This window comes from Tachypleus tridentatus, chromosome 8 (genome assembly GCF_004210375.1).
Source record: "Tachypleus tridentatus isolate NWPU-2018 chromosome 8, ASM421037v1, whole genome shotgun sequence".
NCBI lineage: Eukaryota > Metazoa > Arthropoda > Merostomata > Xiphosura > Limulidae > Tachypleus > Tachypleus tridentatus.
In genome coordinates this window covers 95,228,034-95,247,762 of record NC_134832.1, presented here as the reverse complement: position 1 = coordinate 95,247,762, position 19,729 = coordinate 95,228,034, and the positions used below count along the sequence as shown (strand labels likewise).

The 19,729-nt window shown below is 30.0% G+C and overlaps 1 protein-coding gene across 2 annotated transcripts; it reads left to right on the top strand.

Moving 5' to 3' along the window:
- The first annotated feature begins 1,328 nt into the window (after window positions 1-1,328).
- LOC143222984 (tRNA (32-2'-O)-methyltransferase regulator THADA-like) lies at window positions 1,329-19,699 on the top strand. 2 transcript variants are annotated; one of them, XM_076450298.1, is made up of 5 exons: window positions 1,329-1,398; window positions 6,054-6,245; window positions 9,002-9,136; window positions 16,234-16,321; window positions 18,115-19,699. In XM_076450298.1, the coding sequence occupies exons 3-5, from the start codon at window positions 9,038-9,040 to the stop codon at window positions 18,285-18,287; spliced, it is 360 nt and encodes a 119-aa protein (XP_076306413.1). In that variant the 5' UTR covers window positions 1,329-1,398; window positions 6,054-6,245; window positions 9,002-9,037; the 3' UTR covers window positions 18,288-19,699. The 2 variants fall into 2 exon arrangements, with proteins under 2 accessions (XP_076306413.1, XP_076306414.1); XM_076450299.1 differs by having other exon boundaries at window positions 17,243-19,699.
- The last annotated feature ends 30 nt before the right edge of the window (window positions 19,700-19,729 follow it).

Below are 19,729 nucleotides of genomic sequence, written 5' to 3'. Positions count from 1 at the left end.
TGCTTTTAAAAGGAAGCTCATCTAAGTAAATTTTATACTGTCCTCTCCACCACTTTAGTGTGGGATTCTACTATTTCCATGTGAATAAGTTAGTTACTGTCTCAGAATTTAACATTTTCCTAATTTGAAAATGTTTTTCCACACACATTCTCACCCGTCTTTCCCACTTACAGTGCACTTTTTTTTCACTTGCCTTCTCAAATAATGAAGGTATCACAAGTGCAAGTGCATATGGCAAGTTTCTGTGTATGGAGGCTGTGTCACCCTCCTATTAATGAAAAGTTTCTTTTGTATGATAATGAAGTCTTCATGCAACAGCACAGTTTATGCTAAACCTTAATTTAGGTAGGAGTTAACTTAAGGCTAGTGGTATGCAAATCTTTTAGGCAGACATGCAAGGAAGGTAGCATTACTGTATATAGAGGTATCTATTGAAAATACATTGTCTGGTGAGGAAAATGTTAACTTTTGAAATTTCAAAGTTGCAAATTCATAGAAATATCACACATAGAAATAAGGTATGTTATTTTGCAGAAGCTAGTAATCTGTGGAAGCTTATCTCAGATTTTAACTAGTTCCACAGTGCTTTTGACCAATACATAAAACAAACCAAGTGTGCTAAATTGATTTTGTTAAAATATTTTTGAACTGATTTATTTTATTCCACGTATTTTCAGACGTTGGTAAATCCTTTGAATAGTAAAATCTGAAGGTAAACAGAAGTGTTGAACTAAATAGTCACAATGAAATTGACATTTAAATAGAGAATACAGTTTTAAAGTTCATGAACTTGAATTTTGCTTGATTTTTGAATAAAGTTGTTTTGTATTTTATGTATCTTCATTCCTGTGTTAATGTCTTGTATTCTGAAAAAAACACTAAATATCTCAATGGATTTTGGTAGTTACCCAGTGTCTCTAATCAATGGTTCTATATAATGAGATTGTAAACTTTGAGTAACAGCCTGCCTTCAGAAATGAAAATATTCATCATGTTAACTTATTGTCAACATGCTAGTTGACTCACATAATTGGTAACTTGGTGATGAGCCATTATTATTTAACTGTCTTACAACTACTTTTAGTAGACCTGATGCCTGAAACTCAAAATTATGTTACAGTTGTTATCCCTGGTTTTTAGTAATAATAGTGAATTTTTATTTTATGTACAACATTATACATCTATTTATAATGTAAACATTTTTGTAAGTAGTTCATATATATGTTCATATGAACCATTTATATATAAATAAGAGAGGAAACTTTTATTTATATTTGTATTCCTGCAACCTTTTTAATTTTTTCAAGGTATGGTATTCTTTTTTACAGGGTGTCCGACATGCTACAAAAGAAATTTTTAAGGATGTTCTCATGTTACACTCTCTTGTAACAAAAAAAGGTTTGTTAGTAATGCCTTTTTGTCACTTGTAACAGATTTTGAAACTTTGTATTGTTTCATTAGAAGCAGTTGAACTTGTTGGGAAGGAACCAAGTAAAATATAGTCCATGATGATTGATTGGCTATTAATTTCAAGGGATGATAGCCTCTACTTTAATTATCAATCACTTTTGTTCATATGAAAAAAGAATGAACTTATAAGGAAAACAAATTAAAGATTATCTGCTATGTTTATATAATATATCAGTAAGATCATTTCAGTCAAAGGACAAAGCAAATGCTCATAAATATTTTCATTTTTAGGCCTTATATATATCTATACATGAAGATTATTATTATTATTTTTCTTGTGTCAAAATAACAGTTTGTTTTTAAAATGTGGTTTTGAAGATACAGTAGCATATTTAATGGCTGAACATTAAGTGATTTTTAGTTTCTGAATGTAATGCACATATCAGTCCATTTAGTGGTGTAATAGTAATAATATTGACCTGAATCAAACAAGCTTTCTTCTGCTCATAATTCTTTTTGTACAGTTTTGTTAGTCTTATAAAAATATTTGAAATATATGTTTGTTAGATCTGTTACATAAAGTAGCATAACAGTGAAGTATATTTTCGATATGATAATCTTTGAATATTAGAAATGTCTGATTAGGTAACAATAATAAAAGTATGTGATTGATAGTGGTCAATGTATAAATCAGGCTTGTTAAGAATAATTGGTAAAATAAAACCATCAAAATAAAATTTCCTGTGCATGAAAATAAAAGTGTAATTTAAAGACTTTTCATTAGTTAGTGCTACTGTTTTTTGATATGAATATTTATATATATTTTTTTTTATGGCAATTCTTAATACTCACCTAAAGAAAATATTTTCATATTCATTGTTATTCCTGTTTCGTACCTGTCTTCTTTTGAAACTGTGTCGATGCATTAGAAGAGCTGTTAAGTATCTACTTATGTTGAGGAAACTTTTAGATATAGAGAAGAATTTTTACTAGTGTTCTAACTGGTTTTCTTTTCTTTTTGCAATTACAACTTTGGAAATAAGACATGGATAATATGAAATTTTTATTCATTTTTGTAGAAACACAAAAATTCATGAAATCAACCAAATGAAACAACACTTCATGAACATCAATAATTTTCTTTCAAAAACCATTGAAAGAATTATACATACAAACCTAAATCAACAACAAACAAACAATAATAAATTCAAAGAAACTACAAACTATGAATCCTTACACTACTGAATACCAAATATTAGCAAAAAAATAACCAACTTTTGGAAATATTTACAACAAAATGTAACATTCCAATAAACATTAAATTTATTTAAACACCAGGTACAAAACTAAAATCCATAATATGTCTACACTGACAAGCACAACACCAACATAATTTATAAAATACAATGCATCAACTGCCATGACTTCTATATTGGAGAAACGAGCAGAAAAATGGAAACCAGATTAAAAAAAAAAACCTTCACTTTTTTCTGAACTCTGCAAATCAAATAAACACAATATAACCATAGAAAACATCTAGATACTAAGTAGAGAAATAAATGTAAACAAATACAAAATCAAAGAAGCCATAATTATACAACAACTCAGACCAAAATTAAACCAATATAAAGAAACACCTTTATACCTGTACTAGTTAATAACCTAACATTTAACTGCAACGCCCATAGAATCTCGTACCTGTTTACACTCTCATCCATAAGACTTGTGCCCAGCAATGAATGGCTAGGTGGGTGGGTTTGGTATTTTATGGTGCAAAGCAACTAGGCTATCTGAGTCTCCAGCAATGGTCAATTGCAAGCTCTCTCTGTTATCCTGAAGATCATCTAAGAAGGTCAAAACATTTTTCTGCACATTGTATTAATTAAAATTTTAACACCCATTTCACTGTCTTTGGAATACATTGTTAATTTGTTAAATGAAATAACTTTCCAGTATAACAAGGGAGATAAAATTACACATCCATTTCTTACAGTTGAAGAAAGAAAATGTTATGTCAGAAAGCATTTTTTTACTAAATTAAGACCAGGTGGCTCTCATTTTTTAATTGTATAATATTGTTAAAAAAGTTGTGAAGCAGTCTTTAGAAAGATCAATAATATCAAAATTGCCAACTGTAATAATAGTTAACTTGTAAAGTGTTTCTAGAATATATGTAAACAATTATTTCTTGATTAAAAACAGTGTGAAACTTGCAAGCTCTGTGTAAAATTTGAAGTTTTGTGATGATGTTTTTACAGCCAGATTTGTTGTTGAATTCTTTCTTACTCTAATATTGCTTTACAAGATATTATTTGTCTGTAGACTGATCTATTACAAATATAGAAAGTGATTTAAGCATGTATTTCTTATGATGTTTCCTGCTACAAGATAATAGCTTCATTTGTGATTACATTCATGAGATCAATATGAGACAAACATCACACCTGTTATGTGTGTAATGATTTTTCTACTACTATTTGCTCTTCCAACCAACCTAATGAGCCTTGGTATTGGGCAAAAGGCCCCATCACTACTTTATGTAGCAAATATAGTGTGGTTGATGTGTTATTACATTTTTCTTTGCTCTCACTTATAAGTTGGAATTCCTAAGGTAGTGATGCTGTGAGCAGTTGACCCATTCTGAGATTAAAAATTATTTTGACTAACTCTTTAATTTTTCCTTATCTGATGAATGATGAGTATATTGGAGTAAAATAAGTAAATAACATAAATGATAAACAGTTTGATGTTACAGTAAAATAATTTCATGTTAATAGAAATCATAATCTAATTCTGATGTGTGTTAACTTAAGTGAAATTGATAAAGATTGCAGTTCACCAACTTAATCAAATTCCCATAAAAACATCTATTGTTCAAGCAGTTAATGATATGAATTACATTATGACCATGACTATGTTTGTCATATCTAAGCTGGGCTGATGATCTGTGGTATTGGGTAAAAGGTCTTGTTTGAGCTGGAAGTAGCAGGAATATATATATATATATTTATTTTACATTTTAAATTATCTTTCTTTTTATATAAACAGGTGAAAGATTTGTAAAGTTAGACAACTTTGTTTTATGAGATATCTTGTTAACAACTTCATCATTGATTATAAGGTTATTTTCTGTATCTATGACTGCAAACTTAAGATAGCTGATTTTACTGAAAAAATCACTATTGTTTAATGAAACATAAAGTGATGTGTAAGTTATGATATGGAATGTCAGTTTTTAGAAAAAAGTAAGAAACAGTGATCTATATGTAATGGTACAGTAAAGGCTTCCAAAAATTAAGGTTTCTAGAGGAAGATTTCTCATTACAAAAAGGAAAATATTTAAAAAAGTTGACTATTTTGTTAATTTATAATTGCAAATTTAATTTTATCATGGTAATTTTTTTTTATTGGTGTAAAAATTATTTGAACTTTATGTAACCATGTCTTTGTATTATAAATGTATTGGCCACATACCTTAACCATAGTTTTTATTTAAACAAATGTTTAGTAAGAACAGTGGTTTCAAATTGATCCATGAGAATGTTGTAAAGTAGTAAGGAGAGGATTGATCCCATGGTCGATTCTTGAATTTGAGAATAAAATTTATTTACTTGAAAAAAGGGATACATAAGTTTCTGACAAATTTATATCTTTAGATTCAAATGGGGAAATATGATCCTGAATTAACCTTTCTTCAAAACAGCTAATGGATTATTCATAGTTTGAAGTGAATAAAAATACAATGTACAAAGAAAACATAGTATTATCAAGTGATAGTCTTAAAGACAGGATCGCATCAACACCATATATTGATTCTTTAATGCAGTGTTTATGTTGTGAGAAAAAGAAACAAAATTAATCAGCTGTAAATTTGTCAGAAAGATGGGATGATTAATTTAAACCAGTAAGAATTAGACAATGAGGAATATTTTTCTCTATGATTTTAGCTAATGCATGAAACTGTAGAGTAATAAAATTAGATAGAAATAATTTTGTAATGTGGTTAGGGTTAAGGTTGTACAATGTAAAAGTGTTTCTAACTTTTTCATGACAAGAGTTAGTGGTGTTCTTATTAAACAAATCATATAAACCATGCATTATCAAATTGTTCATCCATACATTATAATGTCTGTTGTTTATGATAGTAATTTGGTTTCCTTTGTCACTTGTGGTTATGACAATGTGTTTATTTTATCCGAGAGTCGTAACGTCAAGGATTATGCTGTATGTTGTGACATTGCATTTACCGTGTGATTGATGACACTTTCCAATTTTTCAATGACAAAAACATGTTGATGAATGCTACTGTACTTTACAGTAAACATTCTAATATGATATTAATTTTAGATTATCTTTTCTGGAAACTTGCATATATATAAACTTACACATCTTTATATATACACTCTCTTGATAAAAGTTTGAGTTAGTTTTGTTATTACAGTTGTAAGCTTTTATGTTTCCACACACAAAGGGATCAGTTGAAATAAAGTGTTTTTGAAATTTAACGAATTTAATAGCAAGTTGGTTAATACTGGTGTTTTTGAAATGTTAAATAATATGGCTCTTCATGTTTTCTAACAGTTGATATTATCTAACTTGTTGACAAAAACACTTAATAATATAATTTATAATTTTTATTTTAGAATCAACTTCAAATGAATTTTTGCGTGATGTCACAGTGTCTGCACTTAAAATGCCAGCACATAGACAAGGTAAATATGGCACTCTGAGTTGTGTTGTAGAACAGATAGGCTGTAAAAAAGATTTTGCACTTCTGTCCTTCACTTTCTGAAGACTTGTTTGAAGCTTTAACAGAAGCCAATCTTGCATGTCATGTAAGTAGTCTTTGAATTGTTTTGTTCATTCTCACATTTTATGTTTATTTATACAGTGGAAGCTCTCTAAGCGGCCACCCCTTGAAAGTGATCATTCAATCACAGTCCCTTTTTTGTTTACATAATCCCTAATTATGTACAGTGGAACCCTCTAATCAGGCCAGTTTGTCTCAGTCCCAAAGGTGACTGCTTTAGAGGGGTTCCACTGTAGTTATTTTTCTGCACTGTGTAAAAATAGTTTTTTCATGTCATAAACATTTTTTTTGAAAATGTGAATAACCTGTACTTAAAATTCCATCATCATCTATTACTGCTGGCCATTACAGGTTACCATTCTGTGTTGTGTTTGAGACACTCAAGTAGTTACTTGCTACTAAGCCATTACTGACCTGTATAATGAGTCAGTATTGGTCAACATCAGCTGGTCATGTATGGTGAGCCAGTACTGGCCAGCATGAGGTAATTATGTGTGGTGAACTGGTAAATGTTAGCATGAGCTGGTTATGTGTAGTGAAGCAGTAATGGTCAGCATGAGCTGATTATATATGGTAAGCCAGTATTAGGTTTAAATTTCTCATTTATACATTAGTTGTATGGTTTTCACCAATAGGAGTGTAACATACCCTCCTAGTGCAGTTGACTATATCTCTGTACTATAGACTACAGTAATCATTCTTGATTTGGCACTCAAGTGTGAAAATGTGTTTTGTTTTTGCTCATTAGCCTTTTGGATAGAGGCATTTTTCAGTGAAAGTATCTCCAAAGGCATTCTTTCTCAAGTATCAGCAACTACCAATTTGTCTAATATGAAACAAGTACATTGATACTGGCTTTGTCTTTTGTCTGTTGGGAGAGGTGACGACTTTTATGTAAATGGTTTTCAAGTCTTTCATGTCATCATAGCTTTCTTTTATCACTAACACACCTCAGCTTAGTTTTTGTTTCTGTTGGAAGAACTTTTGCTGATTTTCCCCCACTTATCTTTGCTCCACATTATTCCTACCTATATTTTCTTGATTCTACCTCAGCTGTTATTCATAATTTCATGTTTAAGTTTTGCAAGTATGTTTTTTACATATTATTTTTCCCACTACATTGGGGTATACATGCTTCATTTTCCTTTCTTTGTTATCTCATCTGGAGTTAGAGGTTCAAATCCCCTATCTTTTGTTTGTGTTTCTTAGACTTTTATGTCTTTTGTCTCACACACACTACCCTTTTGTTTGTGTTTCTTAGACTTTCATGTCTTTTGTCTTACACACACTACCATTTTGTTTGTGTTTCTTAGAATTTCATGTCTTTTGTCTAACACACACTACCCTTTTGTTTGTGTTTCTTAGACTTTCATGTCTTTTGTCTCACACACACTACCCTTTTTTTGTGTTTCTTAGACTTTCATGTCTTTTGTATTACACAATACTCTTGTTTGTGTTTCTCAGACTTTCATGTCTTTTGTCTTATACACCCTACCCTTTTGTTTGTGTTTCTTAGGCTTTCGTGTCTTTTGTCTTACACACACACACACTACCCTTTTGTTTGTGTTTCTCAGACTTTCAGACTTTTACCACCTACCATTTTTTTCCCATCCATTCTTCACATACAAAATTCGACAAAGCTTAGCAATCTATGGCAAATGGGAAAATAAATGTAAAGTTTATAAGTAGAATAAAAATCATAGTTTTCAATATTTCTTTGTTTACTGATTTATGTTTCAAGAAAAATATCTGAAATTGAAGACCTTATACTGTGTATATATACATGTAATGTATTATAACTGATGTGTGACTGTATTTTACAAAATACTGTTCCACTAAAACAAAGTCACGATGTAACTTTGTAAAGGTCAGCTTTATATTATTGGATATGGTAACATGAATGCATGTGTATCATATCATTGCAACTTCTGTAATGGTAGCTAGGTACTGCTGAAGGGTCAATAACATAACAATAACAAATGTATATAAATGTATAGTATTATGAGATTTAAGCTATTTAGACTAAACATTTGTGGTTTTGTGTTATAATTTACATTCATTCTAGAACAAAAGGCATAAATTATTTTTGTTTTACTCTGATTATTTATTTGCTCTGAGCATTTATTACTGAAACAACATGTTCTTTTTAAGGTCTATGTGTGTACTGGAGATATGCATAATATTAGTAATTTTTGTCATATTTGTTTTTAATTGCACTTTAGGTAGGATAGTGGGTTTTTATAGATTAAGAGAAAAAACTTGGGGTCATTATTTGGAGCATCTCTTGTTTTGCTGCATGAGTGATTTTTAGTAAAGAAATACCAGTTTTGTTGATGTTTTTGAAAACATTCATAATGGTATGATCAACTTTCACGATAACATTGAGAAAACCCATGTTTCTATCCAAGTGATTTGTTGGAATATTGTGTACCATTTAAAATGGAAAGAAACTCTATTTTTGTCTTAGCATACAATTTTTGCACAAAGCATTTTGAAATAATACAAATCATTCATGGTTTTCAAATCAATGTAAACTTTGTTTTTCACAGAAGGTAGACTTATATGCAGTCATGAATTTTATTATGCTTAAATTCAAGCAAAATGAAATAAAAAATATGAAAGCAGTGAAGTTTTTTCATTTTCTCTGAAACCTGTATTTCTAAGATGTTTAGTTGTTGTTTTTTTACAGTAATGAAATCATCAAATTGACCTATTTTACTAAAAAAAAGAAAAAAGAAAGATGTGAGTAAGACATCCTCATAGTAATATACTTTTTTTTAGGTTACAGAACTTATAAATAAACTTTGTAGAAGCCACATGGAAGAGTCTGGTTCATCTTGGAGATCTGTTTGGTTAAAACCATTAGTTGCTACTTTTTTGAAAGGCAACAAGACTCAAATGACAGCTATTTCTACTGTAAGTTATTTACTAATCAATGTTTTATGTTGAGAAACAACTTGTTTTGATGGCATTGTTTTTAATATGTTGATGTAACATAAATTATTGTAATTTTTAACACAAAAAGATGATGTGACACCTCAAAGAAAGTTTAACTAATAGCTGTTAAGTTAAACATGATATGCTGTCTGTGTGTGTGTGTGTGTATATAATAATTTAATGCCAGCAGGAGTGAAATACAGAGGAAGTGAGACATTTAATTACTCATCTCTCAACACTTGTTTTGATTTTCCATAATGCTTAACTAGTTTAACTTTGGCATTTTGGATTTTGCTAGATAAGACGGGATACCCTCAACATTATTTTTGAGTGCTATTACCACAAGCTTTAATCTATTATGACTACAGATGATTCATGAGGAGTGGAAATGCACTAAATTATTTTTAATTCTTTATTAATTAATAATGCTCATTTAAATTACCTATTAACAATAATTGTAATTGATAGGTATTGAGCTATTTACCTATTTAATTTTTAAGCAATCTTGAAACAAAAAATATCTTATTTGGTAGCTTATTACTCACACATATATTTAGTTGTTGTTTTTTTTCTGAGAGTAATATTGAATTATACAGTTCTAACTATTTTGTAACTCTGACAAGATAGCTACAGAAGTTTTTGTTCTACAGTGTTGGCCTTTATAGGCAAACCACAACATACATGACTGCTTTGAATGGAGCAAAAATGTTTGCATGAATATGTATTTTTAATTATCAAAATATGTATATCATATTTATGTATCATAGTACTGGGAAATGGATGTAGATTCATGTTCTACTAAAAATGTGAAGATTTTGAGAAGATAAGTTAACTACCTGTCACTTTGGAGCTATTGCAGTAGATATTCACCATGGGGAAGTGCTGGGACTGGATATGTTATGGTTGTATGAAGATTGTTGAAATATATATTCATAACTGTCCTTGTGACCATTAGTGAAGTTCATTTTATTGGAGAATAGTGCATAAGTATGCATTACATTAAAGGAAAGTAATAAATTAAAAATCAAAACAGCATTTTACAGATACATACAGTCTATGTATAGCAGACATTGTGTCTAGTCTAGTGCTGTTTGTTGTTTTGCTTGTGATACAGCATAAAACACTTCTTGGACACAGATGTGGTCTGTCTATGCATCCTATGTAAACATAACTGGAATGATGATATTTTCTAGGTCTACTACATTACACACAGTCTTGGTTCTTTTTTCATAGAACATCTGGCTTCAATCACCCTCTTCACTTCATTTCCTTTCCATATTTTGAAATCCCTTGCGGATAGTTTATAAGGTCACTACTGCAGTTTTGTTTGTGAGGTCATAAATAAAGTTTTGTTTGAAAACTTGCTGACTCACTTTCTTTGTCTGATTTGGCTGGCATAAACTGTACAGGATGTGGTAATTTACTTGAATTACTTTGATAATCCAGTGGTTTACTTTCTTCTATCACTTCTGTGTTTTGCAGTTGTGCATACATTAATATCTCACTACCTGGTCCATGTGATTTCAGCTATTCAGATGACTGCTTGTTGTGGTCATCTCTGTACAAAACCCACAGTGTTTTGTTTCCTGAGTCCAAAAAAAAAAGATTCAACTCCTGATGGCCAAGTTTTAGGCTATTCACTTCTTTAGAAACTTTGACATGGTTGATGTTAAGTGTGCCAGTGTAATTGAAGCTATGTGTGTACAGAAAGTCTACATAGCTGCTGAAGTGTAGTACCCTGTTGGCAAACAAATAGTATTCTGGCTGTAGGGGCTGCAGAAGAGTGTCAAATACTTTGACAACATGAACAGAGTTGGTGTCAAGATCAGGATTGTATGCTATGTTTTTTCCAGAACGTCTGTTTAAACCAACAGCGTAGGCCATCAGCATGGCTTCCAAAACCATCTTTAAGAAAAACTAAGGCACAGGTGTTGATTGAAGTCATTTTAGAAGAATTACCAAGTGTGCATGTGATCAAGTGAGTTTGTTGTGATTTTAGTTCCTTTAACCCTTTTTTTTATTATTAAAACAGATATAGTTTTCTAGATGTGGATAGAAACATTTGAACATTTTATCAACTCCATAATATTGTTTATTATATTGTGAATGAAACCAAGAGATGTACTCAATTTCATATCAATGGCCCTCTTTACCTTCACTTTGCAAATGAGGATATTGCTTGGAGTAAAGTTTGAAAACCTATTCCTTTTTTAAACTCCACTGCTGAGTTCTACATCCATAGAGAACATAAAAATAAATTATAAATTTATCCTTTGGATTTTTATTGCTAAACGGTCACTATACATATTCTTCTTCATAAATGGCTGTAATGCATAGACCAGCTATAAATTTACATTGACGGCACTACACTGTTGAACAGTTCAGAACTTGCTGTTAATCACATATAAGTGCTAAATTTGTCACTCAGATACCAGTGGCACATATTTACAACAACTTTAGACAGTATAAGCATATGTGCATAATTGGTATGGAGTGTAATTAACATTATGTATAATACAAATGTTTGTCTATAATGAAAGAAATTAAAAGTTCTTTAGTTATAATTGGTAAAATACAGTTCCATGAAGCATTTCACAAACTCGTGTTCTTAGAAATACTTGGAAGTGTAGTAAATATACAAATATGTTCTAATGATATAGAACATATTCATATAGATGAATAAAAGAATGTAAAAAAATAGAGTATTTGAAATTAAAATGTACAGTTTCTTCTGGTCATTCCAAGAATCTTTATGTTCTCTAAAAACATCAGTTTAATTTTGCATCTTTGTGAAAAAAATCATTTACTATGATAATATAATTTGCTTAAGTCATAGACCTTCATTTCTATATAGGGAAGTAAAAGATGAAAATTCATACAGTAGAAGCTCAAAACAATGGGCACCACACCTTTAAGAGCAAACCTTTTCAGTCTCTTTTTTTATTATTATTATTTTTAATTAAAATAAATCTTGCAGTAATAGCTACTTAAGTATTTTGGATTAAGGGCAGTGTCTTCAGTCTCATTCTCTGCATGGGCAGTTGATAAAGTAGACATTTAATGGGTTTGCTTCTGCCAAGTCAAATTGTGCATGTCATGACCCTTTAGAGTTATTTTCAAAACTTTTTTAAATAACTTTACTACTACTCATAGCACTGTGAGTACTGAACATCTTTGTTTTTCAAAGTATTTTTTTAGTTATTCTTCTAGATTTTAGTAAAAAATACCAACAATTCAAGCATTTTCATACCTATGAAGTAGAATTTATATAAAAAAAATATTTCTTTGATCCATTTATTTAATGTTTTTAGAGTATGCATGAAAACATTGCTTAGATATTTGTAACAAAAATGGCTTTAAATGCATACACCAGACAAAACAGAGAGTCTTAAAATTCAGAAATTTAGTGTGGTCAACATGAAATCCAGCTTTGCATGGGTCATTTTGATATTAAGGGTGCCTTGCTATAGAGGGCATTAAGATGTAGTCATGAGGGTGTCCTTAATATTGAGGTTCTACTGTAGTTAAAGAAATACATGCAACGTAATGCAAATTAAAACACTGTCACTTGAAACTATTTTTAAAGCAGTTGATGCTTTCCACACGTGACCATGTTCTAATGAAGTACATCAGAGTTAGCCATGCCTTGCTGTATTTTAATCCTAGAGTGACTCAAGTCCATAGTTGTTTTAACCAACATATCTTCCTGAATATGAAAGTTAAAACAGTATTCAGGTAAAGAAAAATGAGATGACTTTAACCCAGGGTGTACAGATTGGTTCAGTGGACTGACATAGTATTAAAAATTTAATGTTCACTGTAATTCTAATTTTATCCAATATATCTTCATGACATTTGGCAAGTTTTTAATAAACATAAAAAGTGTTAAACATACACACTCACACATAATAATAAAGTATTTAAATTAAATACATTTTAGTGAATTTACTAACTTATCTGAATTGTCTGCGTGCAAGATATTTTTCATGTTAAAAATGAAGAAACTGTCTTTTATCATAAAGTTTTTATATTTCATGTATATAATCACTAGAATTGTCTAAGCAGATCCAGATTTGTTTGGTATGACATCATATCTTATCTGCTATTTTGTCTATCTTAACACTAACTGCAATGTATAGCTGAAATGGAAAGTAGAAAAGTATCAAAGAAGTTGAACAGTAACTTTTATTTTGATGCATAGTTTCCAATTGTGTCACATAGTTCTTATTCTTAAAGTTTCAACTGTTAACCATGCACGTACAGTTCTTTAAATGATGGCTTTATTATTTTACTTTGAGCATTGATCTTTCCCTCAAAAGTAATAAGTGCAGCAGTAGGTAATTAGATTCAGGTTGGACATACCATAAGAGAAGTACATGATTTGCATGATCTTTGTAATTCCAAACCATAAATGAGCTAGACCTCAGTTTTTCTATTCAGTTAGTTCTTTAAATACAAATTTGTGTAGCTTTCATATATACATTTTAGAACATGGAAAATATGTTAAGCAATAAAAAAGATTACCCTAGAATAACTGTAATTTAACTAACTTTACTACTAAGAAGTAAATAAGTAAAAAAAAATCCCTTTCCTGCTTAACAGATGAGCAAGATCATAAAAAAGTCTAAATATTTATATCTGTGAAAATGAAGTAACCACCTAATAAATGTTATAAAGAACAATCTACTCTTTATTTGGCTGTAAATAATTCAGTAGCATAGAACAGAGAAATTATTGATATTTTATAGAAAACAGGATGCAATAGAAGATTGTGGCATGTGAGTTTATTTTATATTTGAAGAACATGTGACTTGGAGGCCAAAAATATATATTTTGCTTGTAAATGTATACAGTATGACTGTGTTATTGATGAGACACTCAGAAGGTCATATAAGTGTAAACAGAAAAACTAAAGTCGGCTTAGAGATGCATTACATACTACAGAGAAGTGAGGGTTGAGAATCTATTTAAATGCTTTCTTGGATGAAATTATGAATGTAAAACTTAGATAATATAAAACTTTTAAATTCTAAACTACAAACTGAATGCCAGTCATATGAATGGAAATAAGGATGAATTTTATTTTTCAAATATCTAAAGTTTTTTATTAAAAAATTTTATAGAAATGAAATCTAGAAATAATATATGTAAAAAGAATAATTATCCAGATTCTGGTATTTCAAGAAAGGCAGCATTTTTATTACATATTTTGACATTGCCATTAAGTAATGCTTGATTAGCATTTTGACTTCTGTAACCTTTTTCAAATTTTCTTTCTGATAAATCTTTGTAGATTGAAACATGCAAACATCTTGATTTTTATAGACTTGTTATTACTTGATCCACTGCATGATCGTGCAAATGATTAATTGTGATAATAAAGGCAATGAATTTTATTATGCATATTGGGGGGTCTTCTCTTTGGGCTGTCTTTCTGGTTTTGGCTTTCTTACCCTACTAAACTGAAAAAGCAATTTGAAAATTGAAATATGCTGTGAATAGAGCATGCAGGTTATTAAATAGATGTAGCCAAGTTGGAAAAAATTAGGTGATGCTGTTGCATTATGTTTCCTTGATAACCAAGCAAACACAATTGAGAATTTCATCCAATGATTATGATTTTGGGCAATAGTAATATCAAGTGTGGGGCATGTGTATACCCAATTCAAGTTTATTACTCATCATAATCTCTGTCATCATATCATTAATTTAATTATATAACTAAATTAGTGTGTCGTCTGTTTTACATATATGTGGCTTTTATTAGTGAAGTGTATGTTTTTTAACAGACCTGGTTTCATACTAAAGTAATTTCTTTCTTCTAACTTAAATGCTAGAAATCATCTCTGAATTTTAAATTTAGTTATTTTTAGAAATGATAGTTTATGGCAAGCTTATTCTCGTAATTATTTATGAATCCTGTGTTGTGGAGTTCAATTATTATTGAACAATTGTTATATTACTGCATCATGTTACTAGAACCTTATGTGGTTTTCTAATAATTTTAGTTGAGTATTGTTGCATCATAATATCTAATAGGTGTGAAATATTCTAGACCTCAGTCAGTGTATAAATACTCATTAAAAACATAGTTTGAAAAATAGATTTAGACTGCTTGATTGTGTGCTTAGTCATGTAGAGCATATGCTGTTGATATTTAAAGTGAAATTATCATAGAATGTATGGTAATGACAAGGTAGAGAAGAATAATTCAACTTTTTCACAATGTTTTAACTTAATTGAATCAGCCTAAGTGGATATTTACAAAAAAAAAAAAAAATTATACGAGTGGGGTAACCAACAGTTATGATGGTGATTTTAAAGTGGAATTATAACAGAGTGTTTTGTAATAAAAGAGCAGGATGAATAATTCACTTAATCAAATGGTATTCTAAAGTAACTAAACTAACCTGTATCAAGACACAAAGTGTTGTCATTTTGTGCAAATTGCGTGTAGATCAATAATGCAACAGCTAAGATATTGAGGAGGTGGATGGCTTTTTGTTTTTATATAGTAGATATTTTCATGCCAAGCTCATTGACATAGATTGATAATAAAGTTGTTTATTAAATTTTAAATATAACTGTAAAAATTTCATGGCATGCATACTTTGACTCTCTTGTTCAGATAGAGCTAAATTATTTTTGAATACATTTTTTGAATTTTAAGCCACAACCAGGATCACATGAACTATGACAAATTTAAGCAGTTAGTGGTATAGTGGCTTTAAAATGTATTTTGTATGATTGACAAGTAATGTTATTTTAACGAAGGACAAGGAATTTATATACTAGCTATAGCCAATGATTTTTTTTTATAATAGATACTTCATTTTTTATATAATAACCTATCATTACAACTCAAATATTCCTGTCTTTTTTTTTTCTTAAGTGAAAGGGAAAGATTAAAATTGTGCTATAACTTTGTTTAATATTGCATTATAAAAATTACATGTAACTTCAAAAGTTTCTATGAATGTTTATATTTGGTGTACATTTTCTGGATAAACATTATGAAATATTTGTAACAAAGTTGGATATCTTACCGTACTAAATGAGAATATTCTACTCTACAGTATGTCCTTCCAAAGCTACTAAAGACAGATCCTTATTCAGTTCCCTACATAATTGAGTTAATGCCACCTGAACCAGATTCCAGTACAGGTAAGAAACATTTGTTTAGATGATAATTTGAACATTTTAAATATTGAAGCACTTATTAATATAAATATACAGTATTTTTCTAAATTATTATTATTTTATCATAAAATATTTTTATTTCAGTACTGGCTAGACATGGCCATGTGATTAGGGTGCTCAACTCATAACCAGAGGGTCACACGTTCAAATTACCTTCACACCAAACATGCCTACTCTTTCAGCCATGGAAACATTATAATGTGACAGTTAATTTTACTATTCATTGGTAAAAGAGTAGCACAAGTGTTGACAGTGGGTAGTGATGACTAGCTGCCTTCCCTGCAGTCTAGCACATATAACACTTGTGTAGCTTTGTGCAAAAATTCAAAATAAAACAAATCTTTCAGTACTTTGTGCATGTCATGCACTGTAACCACTAGTTTGTATTTAAAAAATCTGTATAAGATGTTGTAATATTGGGTGGAAATAAATTGCATTAAATTCTCTTTATTTGCCAGATTTTATTTACTGTATGTGTATATTTTCCCTTGCTGGAACATAAATTTTTGAGTATGTTGAAAATTTTTTAATTCTTTTATTAAAGTATTGCATTAATGACTAATTTTACTCTTCTTACAGCTAAAAAAAAACCAAACATGGTTGGTCTGAATACAAATTGTGCAAAATACTTTACTTATATATAAATGTATATGTATCTACATAAATGTGTTCTTTGATTATTTTGAGCTAAAGTTAAAGAAATTAAATTCAAGCTTACTAACTAATACTCTTAGTTTTCTGTGTAAGTTAAGGTTTCTTAAAATATTCCAAGGGGCTATGGCCAGCAGGATTTCTTCAATTAATTCTAAATGTAAGAAACTGTGTTCTTAACTAACCTAGAAATTTATAATTTGTTTTTGTTATCAAAGACTGTTTTTTTCCCAGATGTAGAAGGAGAACCACCAGTCCACACAAGAGCCAACTCATAATATTGGTTCAGATTTGATACTCAGCTGTGTTTTTGATCCATATAGATTCATTACATTGTTCATTGAAGGGACTTCACTCTCTCTTGATAATTATGACAGTGTATAAGCTGGTATTAAAGTCTGTGATTGAAAATATGGTAATATTTTCTAAATTAGGTTCTTATATACAGTACCAGGATAGAGGGAGCTTTGACATTACATTGTTCATTGAAGGGACTTCACTCTCTCTTGATAATTATGAATGCAGAGTGGTGCACTCATGAGTTCTTGGTTGAGCACAGTTGTTCTGTGTCCTCCCCATAAATCTGAGGGCAAGTGGAATGTACTATGCCCACACAAATGAGGTGTGAGGATGAAAGTTCATAACTGCAGACTGAAGATATATTTGTTTGGGAAGTTAACATGTTTTAAAATTTAAAATGCATTTCCACTGATACTTACCTCCACAGACACTCTCCTGCACTTCATCCCCAGTAAGAGCTGGTATTAAAATCTGTGATTGAAAATATGGTAATATTATCTAAATTAGGTTCTTATATACAGTACCAGGATAGAGGGAGCTTTGACATAGGTGGAGAATATCATGAGATAAATATCCTCAAGGGCAATTGTGTGGGGTATAAAAGACTGCAGTAAGTGAGAAAGAATCAGAACCATGCTTAGATGAGCAGAAGAAGAAACCCTGGCAGTAGAGTAATAACTATAAGTGTTTTAGAAGTTAAGTATTATTTTGATTTAAGAAAATGTTAAGTTTAATGTTGTAGCAGTACTATTTCAGTCACAAAGTAATTGCTTAACAAGGTATGTATTGTAGTAATTTTTTTTCAGGATGCTATTTGACATTCTTAATGAAATGTGCTAAGTATACGTATAACAGTGGAGTTACTGGGGTGCCATGTTCTGCTTCAGCTCAATCAGGTAGTAATAAATGGCGAGATATACTGCCTATGCATGTGATGAAAGAAGCCTTAGTACATGCTGATGATCAGGTAATATTGTGAATGATCTTGAAACATACATTGTTATTGGTTCAAAGAAATGCAAATATTTCTCCAAATGTGTTATCTCACTATATTCATTTGCTTCTTCCTTAATGTTTTACCAGTTTTATCTGTAATCGTATAAAAAAATTAATTTTACATGAAATTCTACATGCTACATTCACAATCGTTTTGTACATTTTGTAAACTAGTTGCCAAACATCACGTTATTATATTTATTCAACTTTACTCCTGGTACATAAGTGTATATATTTGTCTTGAATGTTTTGTATACTGGGTGTTGTTACTGTATTTTATGGTATATGAGACCATTTTTTAACCTATTTGTCATAAACTTTAAATATGTACTAAATTTTGTATATTAAAATTTTGGTACTTTATTCAAGTAGTTTTGTGTTTTAATTCTACATTTGATCAGCAGTATTTTCTCAGCAACTGATTAATCTGACATGTCAGTTATGTTTTCTCTTTCTGAAAATATGTTTGCAGTGTAACTGTATGTTTCTTAATGATACTCCTTCCAGAAGTTTAATTATTTATTGTAGTTTAATACCCTTACAAGTATAACATGATTATTTTGCTTTCAAAAATGAGGATTATGTAGTTTATATAAAGGGAGACCTAACAGAAAAGTACATTTGTGTGTAGGGTACTCTAGTTTGTGTCATTAATACAAATAGGACTAAAATTTTATATTTCATATATTGAGGTTTTTACTATTGTAACTATTCTTTATCTTATAGTTTTATGGTTCATACATTAGTTTTGGCTGTGTATGTTTTTGGATCTTTAAACTGGTACTATGTTCTACTGAGTATTTAGGGAAAAAAAATTGCTTTCTTTGGACAAGTAAATACAGTTTGTTTTGTTTTCAAATATTTTAATAATGTGGCATTTTACCATATTCATAACCCTAGCAGAACAGTTAACTGTTTGTGCATATCTATGATTGTGTATTCTATCATGTGAATGTTATGGTTATGCTGAATATACTTGCAATGGTAATTATAGGCCTTCACATTTATGTAGAAAGCCACAGTCACATTTTATTTGAAGTTTTTTCTCTGTATGCTGTTTGGTAGCTTGGAGTGGTAATTTAGTTGTTTTTACTAATACATAAATAGTCTAATGACTTTCTGCTTGGAGAATGGTATTCTTTTATAACAGTGGTTTTGCTTTGTCATAGCTGTAAAAATATTACAAGTATTGATTATCCTGTAATTGTTTTATACATTTCATAATTCAAAGAGATACCTACATCTGCTTGTTTTATTCCTGCTTTTTTACCAATCTGGTAAGTTTGTGAGAGAAACTGTAGTGAAATTATAATTAGTGGGTTATTACTATATCAGAGATGGTTATTGGCTGATATTTTTCAATAAGAGAGGATATGAGACATTAAAAATCATGTATGTCTATACAAGATTTTTATAAATTCTGAA